Here is a 17839-nt window from a genome sequence, read left to right on the forward strand (position 1 = left end):
CCACCGCCCCTAGGCGGCAACGCACATGTGTTGGCGGCCTGCGGCGACCGGGAGGAGCCGGCGGGCGGGTACGGCTTCCTCCTCCTCCTCCTCCTCCTCCTCCTCCTCCTCCTCCTCCTCCTCCTCTCCTTCCCCCTCCCCCTCCCCGCCTCCCTCCCTTCTGCGCCTTCCCGCCACCCGCCCCCCGCGCACGGCGCGTCTCGCCTCACGCCGCCGCCGCTGCTGGCGACCCGGCAGCCGCTGCTGCTGCTGCGGGAACAAAGGAGGGAAGCGGCGGCGGCGGTGCCGCCAGCTCTGCGCCCCGCGCCCCCCCGTCCTCCGCTCTCCCGGCAGCCGACCGGAGCCACCCTCGGCGCCTTCTCCGATACCCGCCGCGGGGTTTCTGACCCCCGCCGAGAACAGGTAGGTGAGGGGCGGCGGGCTGGGCCCGGCTCCCCAGGGCCCTCACGACGGTGGGGGGTGCCTGGGCCTTCCCCCCGGGCGGCTCCGCCGCCCTCTGCCGGCGCCTGCCTCTCCCCCGGCCCCTGGTGCGGGGGAAGGCCGCGGACCGGGCCGGTGCAGGGCAGGGCCTGGCGCCGGCGGCGAGACAGTAAGGTTTTCCTGGGCGGCAGCGGCGCAGGGCCTGGCGGCGGCCGGGCCGGCCATGACTCAGGGGTTTGCGGGGAGCGGGCTGGCCCCGCCGCCCCGGCTGGACACCCCCGCCCGCCGTCATTGCTTCTCAGCCCCGCAGCCTCCGGGTCTTTTGTGTTCCGGTGTCTTCGGCGGAGGAGGCAGGGGGCGGTGATGGCAATTCAGACAGACCACGCTGCGGGCGCTTGGCAGCGGCTGCCCTTTTGTTTGACTCACCCAGCCGGGCTTCACCCTCCTCGGGTAGCGCCCGGTGTCGGTCCGCCTGCTCCGTAGCGACCCCTGCGCCCCGCTGCCCCCGAGCGGGGTCGTGCAGGGGCGAGCGCACCGAGCAGCCTCGGTGAACCCACCTTTGTTTTGTTTATACGTTTCTCTTGTTTCATTGCGGCCCCTCTTCGAGAGGAGGATGTTGAGGTAAATTAAGTATTTAGGTCAGCAAGCCCGTCGCTGACGCAGTTCCCGGGTTTTATGGCTGATTTCAGTGCACGTTCGGGTCTTTATTTCCGCCGTTACGCTAAAACGTGGGATCGCCCAGCGGGAGCTGCGGGGCTTGCAGGAGGGGGCCGGACTGTGCCCGCCGCTGCTGGGGTAGCCCGGCCGTCGCCTCGGGGGTAGAAGGGCGGCTTAGGTGCGGGGCCTGGGTCGCCGACGCTGTTTACACTCCCCTCCGAGTTCGGCAGGCAACGGCCAGGGTCGCCTGAATTGCTGGTGGGAGTTACTGCGCTGAATAAAGGGGCTGCGTTTTGTGCCTGGGCGTCCCGGGGCTAAGCAGGAGCGTCCCAGAGGTTAAGACCGGCTCCTGTTGCTGGTAGAACGAGACCTGTTTTTTTATTACCTCCCACCAAAGAGGCATAGTTGGGTTTAACCGCCCACTCCTAAGGTTGCGGGGTGCATTTGTGAAACGGTGGCCGGCCGCCCGCCAGGCCTTGATCGCACCCCGCCGTCCTGCGTGCGCGCTGCTGGAGGAAATAGCTGTTGGAGGTGACGGGCTGGTGATGCTGCGTTTTCGGGCTTGGATTTCGGCATCCGCACTCCCCGCTGCCCCCGGGAAGGAAAGGGCAATCAGATGCCACCGCCGGGGCTGGGCGGGTGGCGCAGGAGCCGGCAGCCTGCGGGAGATGCCGGTGGGAGCCGCTTTCGGGGGGGGCGGGCGGGCGGCGGAGCGACCCGGCCCCGGCGCCGCAGCCGCCTGACAGGCGGAAGCGCAGGCGCTGGCCCGCGTGACGCGCGGGGGCCGGCGGGGCTGCCCGGGCCGGGGGGGGCTGCGCCGGCGGGGTGGGGGGGTGCAGGACCGAGCGCTGGCGCGGAGGGGTTTAGCTGCCCGCCCACCGGTGCGCCGCGGGGGGAGAGCTGCAGGGGCAGGGTCAGGCGGGGTGAGCGCCTGGCGGCCGGTTTCCTGCCGGCGGCGGGTGCTGTTGGAAGAAACACGGGTGACAGCCGGAGCACCCTCGGAAGCCTGGAGAAGCACGCGTGAGTCCCTCAGCGCTGGGTGACTGGGACTGAACTTTGCAGTTAGGGGCGTGCGCTTCAGGTAGTTGGAAGAGCGTGCTGACGAAGGAGCTGCGGAGACTCTGGTTTGCGGTGGATTAATACCAGCGTGAGCGACTGGTGAAGTGTGGAAGTGGAGCAAGGCAGTGGAGGTTGGTGCTGGCAGTGTGTTCGGTAGCACTTTGAGCTCACCTGCTTAATAAAAGGGCAGAAGTACAGGCTTTATTTCTATTGTGTAGACATAGGCCTACAATATAGATGGCAAGATTTTCTTAGATTTCTCTTGGTGGGTCATGGTTTCTTCTGGCTCCCTTGTCTGGGGTGTATGGCTGTAAAACCATATCAGAGTAAATGTGAAGCTGTTTTGTAGTCCTGAAAGGAAACTATTTGTATCCAGAAGGTACTATAAAGGCATAAATAATACAGCTATCTGTACCTGGAAAATGAGTCCCGACAGGCAAGCAGATGAATTTTACTTCTTTACTTTCTCCTACTCTTGGTTTACTTTGATCCCAGAAATTTAGTTTAACTAGACAAAGGCAGCTGTCAAATGCAGTTGTTCTAGTAGTGGAACATAAGTTTACTGCTTGCAGTGTGGGATTTCTTAATTGCAACCCATATTTCTCTGTACACTGTAATTAATTCACTTCTGGGTTTCTGGCTTCTCACAAGCATCAGCAGTCAAATACCTCTTACTGTGACTGTTCTTGGATAGGAAGACAGCAATCCAGAGATTACACTAAAATTTCTCCAGGTGTGGCGTGCAGTGCTTCTACTAAATTTAAATTTTGGGAGGACAAGTGCAATATTGTTACGTGTCCTCAATTTGTAGCAGATTGATTACTGTGTTCCACTTTTAATGCCCTTGAGAATCAAGGATTTGGTTGCTGTTCAGTTTTTCTACTAACCTTGCTTTGCAGAGGTTAACCAGCAGTGAAGGTGAAGTATTTTTATTCCTAACTTCTGCAGTTCAGGGCAGACAGTTAGTATTGTCTGCCTTTGGAAGGCTGAGAATTCTTGCTATAGCTTTATTAAGAAGAAAGATTTAATGTTTTGGTGTTTGGTTTTTGGTTTGGTGGATTTTTTTTTCTTAGTCCGTAGGCTGTGTAATAGAACATATTCAACAGTTTAAAGCTGTTAGTTTTATTTCTCTTGGAAGAGTGAGACCCGGTCTAAACTTACTTCAGAAATGCTGTTTAGATTCTTGGGTGAAGGGCCTGTTGTACATATGTTGTTGCCAGTTAGTACTCAAGTATCAGGTTTCATACACAGTTTAAGCAGTGTTCACGGCCTTGTTTTGGAAACTCCTAAAGATAGGAATACCAGTTCCAAATGTCTGCTGCCAGTATTTCAGGGGTTTTTATTGTTCTGTTTGATAAATTCTGAGATTAGGAACTGCTAATAGTGGAAATGGCATCAAAATGATGCAAGAGAACATTACTGAAAAAGTGGGACTCTTCTGTTGGAATTGGGGGAAAAATTAACTTTTATTTGCCAGAGCTGTTTAGTAGGTATGAACTTGGTCTTTCTTGTTCTGCATATCCCTGTTAGTGCTCAGAGTTTGGTAATATAGGGCTTTTTTTGGCTGTCAAATGGAATTTGGTGATAACCTGCACGTGCATCTCAGTGCCCAGCAAGTACATTGTTTATCAGTATTTGTATGGTGACACTCTTCCTTCTCTTAAAGGTTCATAATGATGTTACTTAGCAATACAACTGCGGTATTGAATTGTGCATTAACATCCACATAACCCTCTTTAAGAATGCTGATAACCCTTTTGGAGAGCAGATTGAGCAGACGTACTTTAATTCTATAACCCTGTAGTTGATTTTGGTGACATGCCAGCTCCTAATGCAGTTCTTTTATTTACAGCATCGAGATGACTCAGGAGACAAACCAGACCCCAGGGCCCATGCTGTGTAGTACAGGATGTGGATTTTATGGAAATCCTAGGACAAACGGCATGTGTTCTGTTTGCTACAAAGAGCATCTTCAGCGACAGCAGAACAGTGGTAGAATCAGCCCAATGGGTAAGGGGGTGTGTGGCTTTGTTTTTTTAAAATAAAGCATATAGAAGATGATGAGGAATCCCAAAACATTTTTCAGGAGAACTTTTGAAAGCTGTGTACAAAAACAATGAATATCAAAGAGAAAACTACTTTAAATCACAGTAAAGATAAAAATTTCTGTGTTCTGGTCCTCTTGGCATTCAGACATAACTTGCTTTCACACTTAGCCTCCTCTGTTAGCATATTCTTAAACAGTCTCTATATGTGGTTTGTTATCAGTAGTATAGCCCATCTTTAAGTAAGAAGTAATACGCAGTAGCAGTGGAGATTGTATGCAGATAGTTCATAGATGTATACAAGACTATTTGACTAACATATTCTACAATTTTTCATAACTTCTCAAATTCTTATATAGGAACAACCAGTGGTTCAAACAGCCCTACCTCAGACTCTGCATCTGTACAGAGAGCAGACACTAGCTTAAACAACTGTGAAGGTGCTGCTGGCAGCACATCTGAAAAATCAAGGTAAGCTGAAGGTACTACTTTGAGATTTGAATGAGCTGTGAGTGTGCAGCAAGTTGAAGGCCTTCAGCGATCCTGCCCTGTTGCATTGAGTATCTGCCGAGGAAAAAGGACAGTCTACCTGACAGTGCTTTATGAATCTGTGCAAATGAGAACTGATCAAAATACTTGGTGTTGGATTGCTACATTTAAAATTATAGTTTTGATTTATCTGGAGAAATATTTGCTAGAGATTTGGTCTGTTTTCTTCTAGGGAAACTAAAATAGAGTAAAAATGTGTTTTGAGGATAGTAGAAGCAGAGGTCAGAAATGTGTATCAGTAGTAATTGAACAGGTAGTTTATTAATGGGTCTGGACAGTTTAAGCTTTTACTGTGAATGCAAAACTAATGTAAATTATGTGCTTCTTTGTACTTAAACAGAAATGTGCCTGTTGCCTCTTTGCCTGTAACACAGCAAATGACAGAAATGAGCATTTCACGAGAGGAAAAAGTAACATCGAAAACAGAGACTGAGCCAGGTATGTTTGCAGAATAGCACTGGGTACATCTTGTGACTTAATGGAAGCTGACAGTTTGTTTACTTTCTAAGCAGGCATCTCCTGTTGCGTTGATGGTCTTGAACTGTTAAGATGATTGTTAAGTATGCTTTTTGAGTACTCTGTCATCAGAATCAAGAAAAAGGACTGGTGCCACAGTGTAGTTCTAAGATTCATATTCGAGGTTACAAAAATAGTGTGAAGGACTGGCACCTGTGAGGGTGGTTTTGGCTCCCAAACCTTCGTTTTTTAAAAGTAAGGCATTCTAAAATTGCATTGGGGTAAGGTGTTCAGTTTCGAAGTCAAAATGTTGAGATTCCTGCATATTATCTAGCAGTTCAATTTCTGCTGACTCATGGCAGTGAGAATGGCTTGATGCATTTAGAAAGTGGAGTTCGTAATATCCGTTCTATAGAGGAGTGGGGCTATGGGGGAAGGAAATACATGGTTTAAAGATACTAACAAAAGCTGTTTAGGATTCTTAATCTAATTGAGTAATCAGTAGATATAACCAACATATCGTTCCACGGATGTAGGATACTTGCAGCCGTAATTGCTGGGTGTGAATTGCCAATTTAAAAGTAGCTCTAGTACTTAAACTTTAAAGTGTAAAACTGTTTCTTGGAGGGAGGCAGGGAGAGGCAGCTTTCTTGCCTACAACTACTGAGTCTTTGAATTCATATCAGTTTGTTCAAATGGATATCTTAATGCACTTTTCTGTAATTACACATACCCATCCTTTTTTCATTTAACAGTTCTGAAACAGTCTAAACCACTAAAAGCTGATGTTTAGTAGGAAGTCTGTTCGCTTGAGCTGACAATAAAATTAATTTTTCAGTTTTGAAGTCAGTGAGATGAAAGTTGCAGCAGATACTACTCAGCACTGTAGAAAAGTGATTTTTATCTAGGTGTATCTTTGCCAGTGAAGACTGCTCTAACACCTGGTATTTAATTGCTCAATATTTGTACAGAGGATTTTACCGTTTGTGCTAAGTCATGCTAAGTGAAGGTTCTGTGACATGAACTGAAGTACAGTTACACAATATATTGGTATTTTCATTAGGTATAGACAGAGAGGAGACTTTTTCAAGTGTTAACTTCCTATAACTGATGTCATCTGAAGAGGCTTTCTGTATGTAGCTGAAATACTTTAGACTTCGCTGCAATATTTATAAACCCATCTTGCTGTGTTATGAATTCCTACCTGAAGTGTGGCAAGCAGGAAAGAAGAATACATAAAATGGTAGTGGTGAAGTAATAGGTGACTTTACTGTTGTTAGAACTGCAAGTAGGAATTTGTAATTTTGCCAACTGTGAAGGAAAATCTTCAATTATTGTTGACGTATTACCTGTTTTTTCAGCTACTGTGGGTCAACTGTATGATAGATAGGTAGTATCACACAGCATTCCATTAATTAGAATAGGGGAAAAAAATCTAAAACCAGGTCAAGATACTTACGTATTGTGATAAATAATCTCATAGGTTAAAACCAGTGAAAGTTGTCACAAGCTTGTGTAGAGATCACTGGAAAAACTACCAGATAACTTGAGTGTGTCTGGAAAAGCTTGCAGAAGAAAACTGGCTTCCTGACCGCATACCTGTAAATTCATGAGGCAGCCTCAGCTGCTGTAATGCTCAAGTTCCCTTTTAAGTGTTACGGCTTGGCATATTGTAGACAGCATAGGATAGTGTCTTTACCCATACTGTTCTCAGGGTTTGTTTAACATCTAAAATATACAAAATGTTGGCTGTATTCAGTGGTACAGGGATCTCTGTTTTGCAGGCAAGAGAAGCTGGCCTGGAGTTTTTATAAAAATCCCTGTTGTGCCTGGACTAGCTGCATTTTTCGTCTCTTCCTTTTTCTGGCAGCATCCAGTATGGTCTTTCCTCTCAAGGAGGAACTGAAACAGTGGTAAATAATTCACATCACCTCATAATAACAAAGCTAGTACTTTCTATGAGGTGTAACTCTCTAAGATAATGCCACAGTCATGGAGTTGCTAGTGAAGACACAGTCTAGTTGTAAGCACAGTCTGACGCTAGCAACTGAAGCTCGTAATGAACAAACTATGTAGCCTTCAAGCAAAGTAGGTTCTTTTTTTAATGCCTTCAACAGTATGAGGTTGCATTATCTTCTGCCAGATTTTCATTAGCATATGAAATTTTGGATATTTCCCTTACAAGCCAGGAAGCTAAAAATAGAATTACATCTGGTCAACTGCTGGGATTTTTTTAGCAGTCTGTAGCGCATATATATGCTTGTTTGCTGTTGGAATTGAAGCAACTGACTTGAGAACATGGTGAAGTTGAGAACAGTGAAGCTTAACAGGCTTACTTTTCTTGATTTTATTGGGGTTTGTTTGTTTTTTCCCTTTGCACGGCTTGAGGTTGCAACCTGGATTCTCATTGAGAACAAATCCGGTGCTAAGACAATTAATTGTGTCTTAACGTTTAAAGGAAGAAAGGCACAATGGATGTTAACTGACCTAGTTGGTTGTAATTCAGCTGTCTAATGTGCTGTGTTTGTTGCAATTTTATAGTTGAACAGTGGCATGTGTTCAGTGGAATTGGGTGTCTGAACTGCTTATAAGTTAAAGAAATCTAAAGGCCTTTATGACCAAACTCAAATTCCTAAGTGGGCACTGTTTACAGAATACTTTTTATAGGATTTTGGTTACCTTTACACTTCTTATTAGGGATTGAGTTCTAATACTGTGTTGGCCAAAGTCAGACTATACCCAAAGCATTCTAGAAATATGGTTCATAGTTTGATTTTTTTTTTCATGCTGAGTTGCAGGAATTAAATGCAAAACCTAGCAAACTCCTTTCCTTTCCTTGTGTTACACTATCAGAGCAATACATCTACCAAGTCGATGAGGCATAGTGGAGCCCTTAAGAAAAATGGCACTTCTTTTTAGCATGTGTTTGAAGGAAAATAAAAGATCTGTACAAGAAAGAGAATTGAGTTACATAGTAACCAGTAAAAATAAACTGTTTTGAAGGCAAGTATGCTTAAACAATCGTATTATTTCAAGTTATAGCATGTTTTTGGCATGTTCTTGCGCTTTTGTAGGTCATTACCTCGCTGAATGATGACCCTCCGGTCAGATCTGTCAGTGTTTCCAGACATCATCAGTATCAGCATATGTATTAGAGGCTTGGGACTTCGGGGTTTTTTTGTTTGGTTTTGTTTTTTTTAACTCACTAATAGTCATGTTTTAGGGAGCAGTGTGATTTGCTATCATTTTGTGAAGCTACGGCTATAGAGTAGCACTGCTTGTAAAGAAAGTGACCCAGAAGTTGAACTGATTGGGTTCTTGTGTAAATTACATATTTTAAAAATACCCAAATACTGTTAACTTACTGCATAAATTGACAGAAGACCAGAAGAAAAACTTCTATGGATATGTTGGTGATAAAAGGAAGACCTAGGGAAAATTCAGGCCCTGGCTACCAGGGATGTGGAGAAAGCTGAGGTGCTCAATGACTTTGTTGCCTCCGTCTTCATCTGCAAGTGCTTCAACCACACTTGCAAAGGTGGGGCTGGCAGAATGAAGAACCACCCACTGTAGGAGAGGATCAGGTTCGAGACCGCCTAAGGAACCTGAATGTGCACAAGCCTGTGGGACTTGATGAGATGCATCTGCGAGTCCTGAGGCAACTGGTGGGTGCAGTGGCTAAGGCACTATCCATCTGAGAAGTTGTGGCAGTCCGGTGAAGTTCCTGCTGACTGGAAAAGGGGAAACATAGCATCCATGTTTAAAAAGGTGAAAAAAGGAAGACCTGGGGAACTACAGGCCAGTCAGTCTCACCTCTGTGCCCAGTAAGATTGTGGAGTGAATCCTCCTGGAAACTGTGCTAGGGCACATGGAAAATAAGGTGATTAGTGACAGTCAACATGGCCTTGCAAATTTGGTGGCCTGCTATGATGGTGTTACAGTGTTGGTGGACAAGTGAAGAGCAACCAATGTCACCTGCCTGGACTTGTGCAAAGCATTGGACACTGTCCCACATGACATCCTTATGTTTAAACTGGAGAGACGTGGATTTGGTGCATCAGGAATTGGCTGGATGGTTGCAGTCAAAGAGTTGTGGTCAGTAGCTCGATGTCTGAGTGGAGACCAGTCATGAGTAGCATTCTTCAGGGGTCAGTAGTGGGACCAATGCTGTTTAACATCTTTGTTGGCAACATGGACAGTGGGATTGAGTGCACCCTCAGCAGATTTGCTAATGACACAAAGGTGTGTGGTGTGGTCGACACGCTGGAGGGAAGAGAGGCCATCCAGAGGAATCTTGACAGGCTAGAGAGGTGGGCCTGTGCAAACCTCATGAAGTTCAAGGCCAAGTGCAAGGTCCTGCACCTGGGTCAGGGCAATCCTAAGCACAGATACAGGCTGGGCGATGAGTGGATCGAAAGCAGCCCTGGGGAGAAAGACTTGGGGGTGCTGGTGGATGAAAAACTGAATATGAGCCAACAGTGTGCACTTGCAGCCCAGAAAACAAATCACATCCTGGGCTGCATCAAGAGAAGTGTGGCCAGCAGGTCGAGGGAGGTGATTCTCCCCCTCTACTCTACTCTGGTGAGACCCCACCTGCAGTGCTGTGTCCAGCTCTGGGGCCCCCAGCACAAGAAAGGCACGGACCTGCTTGAGTGGGTCCAGAGGAGGCCACGAAGATGACCAGGGGCTTGAGCACCTCCCCTGTGAGGACAGGTTGAAAGAGTTAGGGTTATTCAGCCTGGAGAGGAGAAGGCTCCAGGGAGACCTTGTAGTGGCCTTCCAGTACTTAAAGGGGGCCTACAGGAAAGGGAGGGACAGACTCTTTATCAGGGAGCATAGTGATAGGATGAGGGGTAACAGTTTCAAAGAGGGTAGACTTGGATTAGCTATTAGAAAGAAGTTCTTTACAGTGAGGGTGGTGAGACACCGGAACAGGTTGCCCAGCAAAGCTGTGGCTGCCCCCTCCCTGGCAGCGTTCAAGGTCAGGTTGGATGGGGCTTTGAGCAACCTGGTCTAGTGGAAGATGTCCCTGCCTGTGGCAGAGGAGGTTGGAACTAGATGATATTTAAGGTCCCTTCCAACCTAAACCATTCTGTGATTCCACCTATGTTGTAGCATGCCCTTTCTGTTCCTAAATTAATCAGCTTCAGAAGACAGCAGGCAGTGGTGATTGGCTCACTTGTCTCTTGGCTTTCTACCAAGCCAATATGGTTAGAGTTATTTTACATCTGTCCTGCATTCAGATTGAGACCCTTGCTTATATTCTAGGTAGAATCAGTGTGTTTTATCTGTGATCTGTACAGTGTGTTGCAGGTAATATTGTGAGTAAGGTGCTGAGTAGCACCTAGCTTATGCGATATGGTAGGCTCAAGATGGTAGCTATGTGATATTCCTTAAATCTTGTTGTAATGAATCCTTTCTTAATTTTGATTTGTTTTCACACATGGCTATAGTATTTTAACCATGTTGCTATCTGTAGACATTTCCTTTGTGGCTGTTGGTAAAATTGTCTAACAATTCATTCTTGTGTTGAAATTAATTAGCTCATCTTTGTTTCCCATGTCTGTTGTAGCTTCAGTAGATGCCCCTGATTGAAACATTTCCAAAATGGAACCAGTAGTCTCTTCTAGCCCTGAAGCTGTGCACCTTGGAAAATGAGACTGGTGACCCAGCTGTTGGTCCTGTGCTTGTTGATGACAGGGTGTTATTACTATTTTATTTTAACAGCAGTGTAACACAGACATTAAGCCTCCACGGTGACCAAATTAAACCCTATTTGTGATACTGAAATATGTATCACATTGTATTAATGTAGCGGTAAAGCTACTTAATATGCCTGTTAGTTGGACATGTGGGAAATAAGTTGCATGCTGCAGAACACTTCTATTCCCTTTCTTTGGAATGAAATTAAACGTGATGGAAGTTTATTCCGCAGCCTTTCGTCATGGGCACCTGGGTTCATGTAGCAGTTGTGGTTTCTGAAGAATAAAGTATTGCATTCAGGAAGCTTGATAAAGCGTAATAAATACTGTTCATCTTTTCAGACTAAAATTGTATATACAAGCCCATTGTGTTAATATGCAATATAAGGGTTGTGCAATCTCTAGTACAGCTTTTTGCTCTGGTACTGCAGAAGTGCAGTCTAATAATCTTTCTGATGACTTTTGACTTTACCTTTTTTTTTCCTCTCCTGTTTTAATTTTTCCATTTCTTCCATGGTGGGAGTTGGGGGTTAGCTTCATCAGGTCAGAATGCTTAAATCATTTCTTTTTTTATGCTTTCAAAACTTTGCTCCACTGGTATGCTTACCACTTAGTAGTACTGTGAAAGTCAGAAGCTGTTGGGATTTTATTTTGGTTGATTTTTGTTTAGTCAGAGAAGCTTCTAAAAACTTACTGGTGTTACTTTGGTAGCTCTTTCTGGTTGTTTTTGGTATGGGGAGACTGAAAAAGTAATATTGCTTTATTTTCGTCATGTTTTGTTCGATTGAAACATTGTGTTTATTCCTTTCCAGTCTGAAATCTCAGTGGGAAAATATATGCAGTAGGCGTGCTCTTTTGCAGCAGCCATACAGATTTATATAAGGAAAACCAGTGCCAGGTTTGAAAATACTGTTCTTGGAGTGGTTTTTAATTTTGAGTGGCAGTCCCACATAGTCACTGTGGCTTAATACTTTGAGGTCTGAGAAGAGGTTTGTTCTCCAGTTCATAGAACCTTTCAGTGTATAGGTTGAGTAGCTGTCATGCTGTGGCATGTGGCCACCTTCTCTCATCAGTGGCCTTGCTGTCCCCACATGTCTTTTGTAAAGATGTGTCTTACTGTCAGACTGAATGTGAAGGAGATTTTCCCAAATTCATGATGCAGTGCTGCCTGTATTTGTGTGGATTTTTTCAGGTACCTTGCCAGTACTAGGGTTACGTTAGTCTTTATTGTCCTAGTGAAATGGTGATAGTCTTCCTTGTGCGTGATGGTAACGCATTTTACAGTGCCTACAGGTAGTAATTTAAGAGCAAAATAATAAAGGCCTGCTCAGTTCTGAAAATCTGTTGCTTCAAAGGTTTTTTTCAGCCTTTTAATAGGAGAACTGGTCTGGTACAATTAGAGTGAAGTAAACCTGATCAGATAACATGTTGAGCCAAAGGCTGAGAAGGGAAATGACCAAGGTGGAGAGGGCTACATGCCAACAGGAGCTCTGTTACAGTGATAAAACCTGTTTTAGTGGTGAGAGGTTTGCTTCATCTGAACAGTGTTACTGAGGAAGCAGATCTACAGATACCAGTAACCACCATTTTCCAACTTTCAGTGGTTTTTTTCAGTTATTCATTCCATGGTGATCATACAGCTGTCATTCAGAGTGCTTTGCCTGATGATAAACACTGTGTGATTTCTGGCATAAAATTCATTTAATATATTGAGGGCTGGAGTTGTACTTGCCCAGCTGGATTTGGCTTCTGTGCTAAAGGAAGCCTTCTGTGACAAGCAGTTGTCAGGATAGTATCTGAATTTATACTGCCTCCTGATGTTATGACAGAACTACAATTTACAGTATTTTTCATCTGAGCCACAGGCTGATGAAAAAGGGGTTTTGCTCTGTGGCAGAGTAGGCAGCTTTGCCTCTGTCCTAGCCATTACTCAGAAGCACATTTGTAAAAGTTTAACATAATAAAAAGTTGTCATCAGACTTCAGTCTGCTGGCATACAAGAATAGGAGAATCCTTTATTAATGGAGAGTAATAAATTGAACATTTTTAATTTGGATTTAGAGAGCTATGTCCCATCTTCTCTTGGGACCTTTTAGTGCCCATTACTGTGTTGTGTACTGGTTTTCCCATCTCTTTGCCTTGGTGATTCCTGGGAGGTTGCTGTTTCCACTTTTGCTTCCTTGTTGGCATGTTAGGCAGTGATAAAGGTTGCCCCTCTTCCTCTTTTCATTTTCTCTTAGTGCATGTTGTGAGTGACTAAGTATTTAGGTCACTGTTGATTTGCCCCTTCTGCATTTTCTTAAGCATCCAGCTGAAACAGCACACGTGCTTCCAGGGCTCATACTTACTTACAAGTTGGTTCCGATGCAGACAAAGCTTCCCCTGGCTAGCTGTGCATCAAATTGCAAAGCGTGTGAGCATTTCTGGTTCCTCTTTTTACATTTGCCGTGGCTTATGATTAGCATTTTGGTTTTAAGCAAATTAGTAGTATAACAAATCTAAAAGGAGTTTGACTGTGCTTTTTGAGGAGTTTGGTCATTTTTTTAAGGCCATAGGTGATGCTGTTAGCCAAGGTGCCTAGTATTCAACAGGTTATACTGTTTGTGATAGCACTGGTTTTTAACATGGTTTTTGGTCCCAGGCTCTCAAATGGATTAACTAATACCAAACACTGCTTTCCTTGGGATTTAAAAACAAGTTCAGAGGATCATAGATGTTAATCTAGAAAATTTTAATCATAAAGACAAAGAAATTTTCTCAAAAAACAAAAGCAGCAGCAGAAATTACTCAGAGCACCAATAGTTGTAGTGATTGTAGTGCTAGTGCTGTTATAGTTGTTTTATCCCTCAGACTTGGCAAAATGGCACTGACACTGAACTTACCAAATTTTTTAGAAAAATATCTGTGCAAGTTGACGAAAAGTTAAGGTAGTAAATGGGCTTAGTTGTTCATTAGGACGGTTGCTATAGTGTATAAATAGTTAGAAATTGTTTTACTGCATGAAAATTTTTGGTGAAGAATCTCAACTAACAAATACTATTTGTGTGCATAAAGTTGATTACAAATAAGTCTGTAAAGCTTATAAACTCCATTTATTCTGCAATGTGTTTTGCAGTTTGTTCTATTTTAGAACAATAAATGTCATTATAGAGCTGGGAGTGTTCAGGAAAACTGTACCAGAAGCAGGTGTTAAAAGTTGTGTACAAACATAACCCTCCTTAGCTTTCCTCTGTTCTAGTTTGGATATAAAGAGGATATCAAAATAGAAAAATTGTTTGATGTTTAAAAAAGTTTTTTGTTAGGTTTTATTTTCAAAAATGAACAGATTTCACGAAAGGACAAATTTTTATCCTTCAGAGAACTTGAGTAATAAGGTGACTCAGGTTTGTCTGAAGGTGTTCATGACAGAGGCAATTGAAAAACGACTCATTTTGACTATACCTGCTTGAACACTGAAGCTGGATACAGTACAAGAATACAGGTACTCAGCGTAAATCTGCACTGCGTTCTTTAAACCACTGAAAACGTCAAACATGAAGGCTCTTTCAAACTGTGTCTTGTAGCTGTGTTCTGATCTGTCACAGAATCAATGGCTTGCTAGCTGCTGTCATGGTGAACTGTTTTAGACATCTGAATTCACAAGTGTAGTGGCAGAGTAACCCAGTACTATGTGACAGTTAGACATTACTGAATTTCGTTTGTTTCTAAAATATGTTCCTATTAGTTACATTCTCTATAGGTATCCCCTCTGTTCAGCAACTTTAGCTGTGACAATATTGTTATTGTTTCAGGTTAAATTTTACTTGATCATGCAAGGTTTTAAATATTAAATGTGTACCTGTAACTTCTGGAGTGCTTTGCAAGCCCTTAACACCTGTATACACACCTGTATAGGTCTGACAAATAGATGCCTTATATTTTCTAGCAGGTGGAACTGCAAGGAAAACCTGCTTGTCTTGTGTAGAGCCAAAAGGGGAGAATAGAGTACCTGAAAATCCGTATTCCTGATTTACATTTTCATAGACTAGTCCATGTAGTGTACTTTTAGAGAACATACATTCAGGGTCTTAGTAGAGGGAATTGATCCTTAAAAAATACATGCATGCTACTGAATAGCTAGTGAAGTCAAGAAAATGAAATACAACCTTTATTTCCTTTGCTTGCTTTTGACAGTTGTTACTCAACCAAGCCCATCAGTTTCTCAGCCTAGTACTTCGCAGAGTGAAGAGAGGGCTCCTGAACTGCCCAAACCAAAGAAGAATAGGTGTTTCATGTGCAGAAAGAAGGTTGGCCTTACAGGTATGAGAACGCTTTGTCAATTATGATTAGTTCCCTCTTGCTAGGTTAAACTTGATGGAATGTCTGTACCATTAAACTTAACGTGCTTCTTCAGAATCCAGACAACTGAGTACAGCAGTTACTTTTCCTTACTCTGTATGTCAAGAGTAGATGAACATACCCCCTTTCCTTACTCTGTATGTCAAGAGTAGATGAACATACCCCCTTTGTAGTGAATAAGCCCTTAATTTATAACTGAATTAAATATGAAGCTTCCTAGTGATGTTGGTTCTTTCTCTGTGTGCAGGATTTGACTGCCGATGTGGAAACTTATTTTGTGGACTTCACCGTTACTCTGACAAGCATAACTGCCCGTATGATTACAAAGCAGAAGCTGCAGCAAAAATCAGGAAAGAGAATCCAGTTGTGGTGGCTGAAAAAATCCAGAGAATATAAATTAACTTGCTTGTGAAAAGACTGACAGACTTTTTGTTTGTAATATATCCTAGGAAAACATGAAAGAGCAGGTGCATGGCCATTTTCCTTTATTCTCCGAAGTTTACTTTTAGTCTTGTCTGTCTTAATGATATTTCAGAATGTTTGGGTGTTTGTTACAGGCAGAATTGGATAGATACAGCCCTTGAAAATATGTATGCCCTCCCCAGAATATAATTGGATGATCAGAAAGCTGCACAGGAATACACATGCACAGAGGACAGACTGTAGTTCACATGTGCCAAACAGACGTATGCTCTCTGCATGTTTGCAGCAGATCTGCCTTTTGAGATGTTTGAGCTATATAATCTTTGGCTAGTGTTAATGTGCCTGTTTTGGAGAAGGATACATCAAAAAGGTTGGCAGTCTACTTCTATAATTTAAAATGTCATTTAGTTTCCACACTCCATTATTTTCCAGCAGAATGTAAGCTATGTAGAGGAGTCCACTGTTCCAATAAGATGAGTGTTGGTGCCATATTTAAGAAAGTAATTTATCAGTTGCACTGAGAATAATGTTAAAAACCAGATACATATGAGAAGAAAACTGTTTTGGAAAAGATTACATTAACTTTAGAATCGTGAAAATAGGTTTCCAAAGGAAGAAATGTCCTGCTAGGAACTTAACTGGCCTGCAACAGAGTTGTCTGCTTTTCCTTGCATAGCTAAAAACGTTGTGTAGCACAATATTGCAAGATTGGTTTACAAAAAAAAATAAATTACATATTTTTTAGACATACCACAGCAGCTCGATCAAGCAACACATGTCTGAGTCAGTTGCTGAAGTATTAGAGCAGTTTATTTTTAATATACTACTTAGGTTCTGTGTGTTCTGAGTTCAAAAGAGTATTAGAAGTTGATTTTTTTCTAGTTTTAAATGTAACAGTTGCATGAAAAACCATACCCAACATGGCTGCTCTAGACTTAAGTGGTAGCTGGAATCACTCTTGGAGGGCTGCTTTATCATTTTTAATTGTACTTGGGTGTAGGACTGTAGTGTTCTTGGGTGTATTGCATGGGCTGCATTCTCTACAGCATTGTACAATAACAACTCTAGAAAAGGCGGTATACTTCACTGATGCTTGTCTGGTAATATCACTTCTGTGTTATAATGGAAGGGGTTTTTGTGATGTATGAAACGTGTTTTTTATATAAACAAGTACAGTTTAGACTAGTGTTGTGGTAATGCCTGTTCTCATCTGTAAATAGTTATATATGTACACAAGGCGCTACTCCTGAACTTCTGATTTTTATTGTCCAGTCTTAGTTTCTACTTCACTATTAAAAGCAACAGGTTTTTGCTTCTAACTTTGTTCTTCTGAATTATTAGATCTACAAACGTGTACAGATAGTTCATATTTATGTATTGCACATAATCATGCTACCCAGCATCTATGCTATATTGTATTATGTAAATAATAAAAATCATGTACAGAAGGAAATTCTTCCTTTTGTGATAGTTCATTGGTTTTAGTTATTGCTGTAATGAGTACTAAGTTCTTATAGATGTCATCTTTATGCTTAAGCCTGCCTATTTCTTATTTGGATATGCCAGCTTCTTTTAAGATAACTTGCGTGAGCAGCTGGATACAGATAACTGCTTGATGGCCTGACAAAAATGCCAGCAAACAACAATGTGCTTAAAGGGAGCAAAGGAAAGTATTAGCAATGAACTTCAGAGATTTTTTTCTTTTGCCTACAAAACTTATTTCCAGTGGATCTGTTGTAATAGAGCCAGTACAGTGACTATGCTATTCTGTCCACATCTTTACCAGCAGACCTGGGTGGTTATTGCCAGGGTCAGCATCCAAATGCATATGTTAAATATGCCAGATTTACCCTTCCTAGTGAGGAGGACAGAGCCCACAGCGCGTGCTGCTTTGGAGGAAGACATCTTCACTGCTGGATAATGCATAAAGACTGCTTATATTGGAAATGGGTAATGTGCATCGCACCAGTCAGCTGGTACATGATAAGTTACTACAGCTGCTGTATGTACCTCCAATAAGGGAACACAGGCATGTTGAGGCTTCATTTTCCAGGATGAGTTTTATGACTTAATCATGGAACTGCTTTAAAGCACCAATTTTTCTACCTTTTGTATTGCAGCAAAGTCAGCTACTCCACTGCAGCATAAAGTGCTTTTCTGGGTTTTCTCTCTTCTTTTTTTTTTGAACCT

General features: G+C 43.3%; 1 protein-coding gene across 2 annotated transcripts; it reads left to right on the top strand.

Annotated features, from left to right (window-relative positions):
• The first annotated feature begins 333 nt into the window (after window positions 1-333).
• Window positions 334-17102, top strand: ZFAND5 (zinc finger AN1-type containing 5). 2 transcript variants are annotated; one of them, XM_086479084.1, is made up of 6 exons: window positions 334-402; window positions 3989-4146; window positions 4541-4652; window positions 5071-5168; window positions 15062-15187; window positions 15474-17102. In XM_086479084.1, exons 2-6 carry the CDS (start codon window positions 3996-3998, stop codon window positions 15620-15622), a joined length of 636 nt encoding a protein of 211 aa, XP_086335210.1. In that variant the 5' UTR covers window positions 334-402; window positions 3989-3995; the 3' UTR covers window positions 15623-17102. The 2 variants fall into 2 exon arrangements, with proteins under 2 accessions (XP_086335210.1, XP_086335209.1); XM_086479083.1 differs by lacking the exon at window positions 334-402 and adding an exon at window positions 2055-2267.
• Window positions 17103-17839: the final 737 nt, after the last annotated feature.

The sequence above is a fragment of the Leptosomus discolor genome, chromosome Z (genome assembly GCF_034619465.1).
Source record: "Leptosomus discolor isolate bLepDis1 chromosome Z, bLepDis1.hap2, whole genome shotgun sequence".
Lineage (NCBI taxonomy): Eukaryota > Metazoa > Chordata > Aves > Leptosomiformes > Leptosomidae > Leptosomus > Leptosomus discolor.